Source organism: Sinocyclocheilus grahami, unplaced genomic scaffold (genome assembly GCF_001515645.1).
Source record: "Sinocyclocheilus grahami isolate Dianchi unplaced genomic scaffold, SAMN03320097.WGS_v1.1 scaffold1773.1, whole genome shotgun sequence".
Taxonomy (NCBI): domain Eukaryota; kingdom Metazoa; phylum Chordata; class Actinopteri; order Cypriniformes; family Cyprinidae; genus Sinocyclocheilus; species Sinocyclocheilus grahami.
Genome location: NW_015506952.1, coordinates 36,616 through 41,246, shown reverse-complemented (window position 1 = coordinate 41,246; position 4,631 = coordinate 36,616). Strand labels below are relative to the sequence as shown.

At 38.3% G+C, this 4,631-nt stretch overlaps 1 protein-coding gene across 2 annotated transcripts in view; it reads right to left on the bottom strand.

Annotated features, from left to right (window-relative positions):
* Window positions 1–3,443: 3,443 nt before the first annotated feature.
* LOC107572559 (sorting nexin-13-like) overlaps window positions 3,444–4,631 on the bottom strand; it is a 15,397-nt gene continuing 14,209 nt past the window's right edge. For both annotated transcript variants that reach the window (XM_016258982.1, XM_016258983.1), the window contains exon 19: window positions 3,444–4,309. In XM_016258982.1, coding sequence (XP_016114468.1) covers window positions 4,077–4,309 — 233 coding nt within the window. In that variant the 3' untranslated portion in view covers window positions 3,444–4,076. The remainder of the gene's footprint in view (window positions 4,310–4,631) is intronic.

The window sequence follows — 4,631 nt, the reverse complement described above, 5'->3', positions numbered from 1 at the left end:
CCAGTGCTGGGTAAAATAGGGACAAACCCAGCAATTGGGCTGTTTTGACCCAGCGGTTGGGATAAATGTTTAACACAACCTTTTGAGTAGTAACCCAACCGCTGGGTCAAAACAACCCAATTGCTGGGTTTGTCCCTATTTAACCCAGCATTTTTTAGAGTGTAGTAACCATGAAAGGCACTAGTTTCACATTTCACAGATCAGAATGAAAGAAAACTTAGCACTCAAATTATGTTTGCCGACTCAGTTTCTCAGAATGTGAGACTCGAGTTGTGAGACTGTGGGTGTGAATGAGGGTTAACGTTCCTACCGCAAAACAATCTGCGTGTGTTAGAGAGAGGCATTTAAGTCCGAACAGAGACACATTCAACTACATTCTCGTCTGAAGGGAAGATTAGGCTGTTTATCGCGAGCGTCTCTGTGCTGCTGCTGCTTCTGGGTTTTTCATGCATCACATCTGAACTTGTAGACAAATTCAGTAAATGTGGTGACCTTTTCTACCATCTAACGCCTCCAGTGTACACGCTTTTTTCTTTAATAAAGCTTGCAGTCGCAAATATTGGCACATGGGACTCGTCTCACGGATTTATTGCATGTGTGTGCACAATTACACACAGGCCTAAGTGAGAAAAAAGTTTTTATATAAAGCATGGGGTGTTGACATATCCGATTATAACAACTAAACTCTTCCAACTACAAATATTACATGTGGTTTACATCTGTCAGACAGTATTCATTCATACACAGACAGTAAATGACAGCACTCTGAATAGGGCAGTGAGTTGGAGTTCATTTTATTAGTGTTATACTGAGTAAAGCTGCTGAAAATGAATGTTTTAGAAGCATAATGCAAACACTCTACTCCTTTAGCATCCTTGTCAGTCTATTAAAACGACCGCTGACATTCAAATCGACTTGCTTTGTTAAAGAAAATAGAATTGACAGTACATTTAGGCACACTGCTGACAGATACTATACACCAATATGCACAGTTCATGTTCATAGATTCATACGTACAGGGATTCAGAAAACAAAATCAAATCAGAAACACCTGTATGGACCATTTGGTGGATGTAAAGGGGAAGTTGCTCCTGTGTGACTCGACCAATAACAGCAGAGTTTAGCTTCTCAGTGCCAGCCAATCACAGTAGAGAAAGACCACGAACCGGCAAATCACACGAGTAAAACTGCTGGTCAATCACAGCAAACAGCCACAAAACAAGAGCCAAACCCCTTCAATCAAGAGTTCGAGTGCTACTTTTATTGTCATTTAAACACACAATTAGTTCTCATCTATTCGCATCAATTTCTGCTGATCTGAACCAGGTCTCAAGCATCAATCTCATGCGAGACGAAAGAACATTCACAGGTCATATTTTGCTCCAAAATCTAAATAAATAAATGATATGTTTGCATAGACCATGATTTTTCTACCCAATTCTCATTGCTAAAATCAAAGAGCCTAATTATTACATAACAAACATAATTTATTTGTATTTCAATTTACATCAGAATAATGATTTGATTATTTGTAATAATTTAAATAACATTATTTGTATGCATAATATACATAAAAATATATATTAAAATATTAAATACATTTTTTTTATAATTTATTATTGTTAATTTATATTTTAATATATAATAATTTATTTAAATTGTAATATATATTTGAGATTTTTTTTCACATTACAGTAATCATAATCATAAAAATTTTCTTAATCATTTTTAAAAAAGCATGTCACAATGCAAAACAAAACCAAAATCAACTTTGGGGTGAAATATGACCCGTGCATGTTCTTGTAAAGTGCAGATATTTCACAAAGGTGACTGGAGAGTGTTTACCAGTAATAAAGAGTGTTTAAGATCTGTGCGCTCAAACGCTAGATGACCTCTGACCTCGGCAGTGTCTTTCGCGTCTCCGCATGTTTTGATCATCCGTTCACCTACAATGTGCTTTCACTCGTTTCCTAAAAGCAAAACGCGGCAAAATTCAGGAGTGACGAAACATTAAAAACAACAACAACAAAAAACATCCCCAACACAAGCATTAAAAAGCCAGACTTATAAAACAAGTCCTTTAAAATAAGCCATTTACAACAACGGAATGTTTCGGTGGTTTCGAAGAGTTTCCTGTGGTTTTGGATTGGCTTCTGAAATTCTTCACTCGAATATACTTAAACTATCCCATATACGATTATTATATAACATGCATTAAAGAAACATATTGCACAAAAACGAAGGACATATTTTCTGATTGAAAATGGGATTCGGACAGTCGGTATCTCTTTAGAGCGTGTGCGTACGAGGGCTATGTCTAAACACACGTCTCTTGGTCTTGTATTTAAGGCTGAATCTATATCTCAAGATGAAACAGTCTTCGGCATCAGACAGTTGCAGTGTAGTGCTACACTTGCTATTCTAAAATAAAGTCATTTTAAAAAAACAAAAAAATACATGAACACGACCCTCCACTGGATTGAGTTATAAAAACTGGACGCACACAAACATCGACACATACATTCGTTAAAGCTTATCTTCTTAGCGAAGAGCTCCAAGTAGTCATCCAAATATACGCTTGAATTACACCATCTCTGTCCGCTTTGATATGTTTGAGGGCTTTAGATAATCATTAAAGGAATAGTTCAACCAAAAATGAAAATTTGCTGAAAATGCACTCATCCTCAGGCCATCTATGAGTTTGTATCGTTCCACAGATTTGGAGAAATTTAGAATTGCAACAGTGTCTCACCAGTGGATGCTCTGCAGTGAATGGGTACCGTCAGAATGAGAGTCCAAACAGCTGATAAAAACATCACAATAATCCACACCACTCCAGACCATCAGTTAATGTCTTGAGAAGCTAAAAGCTGCGTGCTTGTAAGAAACAAATCCAACATTAAGAGGTTTTTTAACTTCAAACCATTGCTTTCAGCTAAAATGTGAGTCCTCTATGCATAATATTGCTTTCTCCAGTGAAAAAGTGGTCTGATCTGAATCAGGAGAGAAATCTGCACAGATAAAGCAACCGTTTACAAGCCAAAACAGTCCAAACAAATATGTGTGTGGGTTTAGATGTGAGACAACAGGAAATGGACTTCACTGGAGGACGTGTTCATATTTAATTATGGAGTCATATTATGGCCAGAAGCAATTTTTTGAAGTTAGAAACTTCATAATGATGTATTTGTTTCTTACAAACACAGCTTTTGGCTTCACAAGATGTTAACTGATGGACTGGAGTGGATTACTTGTGATGTTTTTATCAGCTGTTTGGACTCTCATTCTGACGGCACCCATTCAGGATCCATTGGTGAGCAAGTGATGGAATGCTACAAATCTCCAAATCTGATGAAGAAACAAACTCATCTACATCTTGGATGGCCTGAGGGTGAGCACATTTTCAGCGTTTTTTTGTTTTGTTTAGTTTTTTTCTTTTTTTTCCTGAACTATTCCTTTAAGTCATTTTAGATTAGCTTAAGTATTACATATAAGCAAAAGACAGAGGGGTGTGGCCTGTTTTAAACCCCACCCACTTCATGCAACCGATTGGTTGGCAGGATAACGTTACGCCTATTTCAGTTTCAGTGCCACAAAACGATCATAAAACATCGCTGCCGACCCTACTCATATGGTTCTGCTTGTAATGAGTGTTAAGGTGCATAGGTTGCTTCGGTCGGATTTCCTTCACCATACAGTACTGACGATGAGGCGACCAATGCCAAATACAAAACAAACCCAAAATAAACCAAATAAATCGTATATATCTACACAGTGTCATTCAAAACATCAGATCAGAAATGCACGGCAAACAGAAAGAGCGATGGCTCAGTGCTCGGGCGCTGCAGTTTTTCGTAGTGGTTCAGACGTGACCGAACGCTTCACGATGATAAGATGAATCCTCTCTGCTACAGCCGTGTCAGTACAGTGCTTTAAACGAGAACAGCCACTAAGAGGGAGGTGTGTGTTCGAGCGTTTGCTGCCGGGATGCGCGTCACCTTCGGGGCGGCTCTGTTGCGGCGGGCGACCGCTGGCTCCTCCTCCCCCTCTGCGTCGGCGGGAGATGCGTCTGTCTGTCACCTCTTGTGCAAGCTGCGCAATTTCTGTGAATATCTGAGCACGCGCGGCGAGCGTGAGTGGAGCTTCACAAACAGCTCGGGGAACTTGTACTGAGGAAACAAGGTCTCCAGGAAGCCCTCCAGAAAGACGCAGGCCAGTCGGCGGTTCAGCGGTTGGTGCTGGAACATGTCAAAGACGCGTAGGATGCCCTTGCGTGTGGTTTCCGCCCCGATGATGTGCTTCAACTCATCTGATGGGAGGAGAACATTTCAAGTCATGTCAAATTGATTTGTATAGCACTCTTCACAATAGATTCAAAGCAGCTTCACAAAAAAATCATGATGTTAATATTTATGTCTATGTAGTTATTTTAGTACATCAAGTTAAACTAAATGAAAATCAGAAATGTTTCCTTGGCCATTAGCTGTAATAAATTAAATTAAAATGTTTTTATTATTATTTTATTTCACATTTTTTATTTCAACTAAAAATATATTTTTTATGGTTTTAGTTAACAATAACCGTGGTACTATATATATATATATATATATATATATATATATATACTCTCA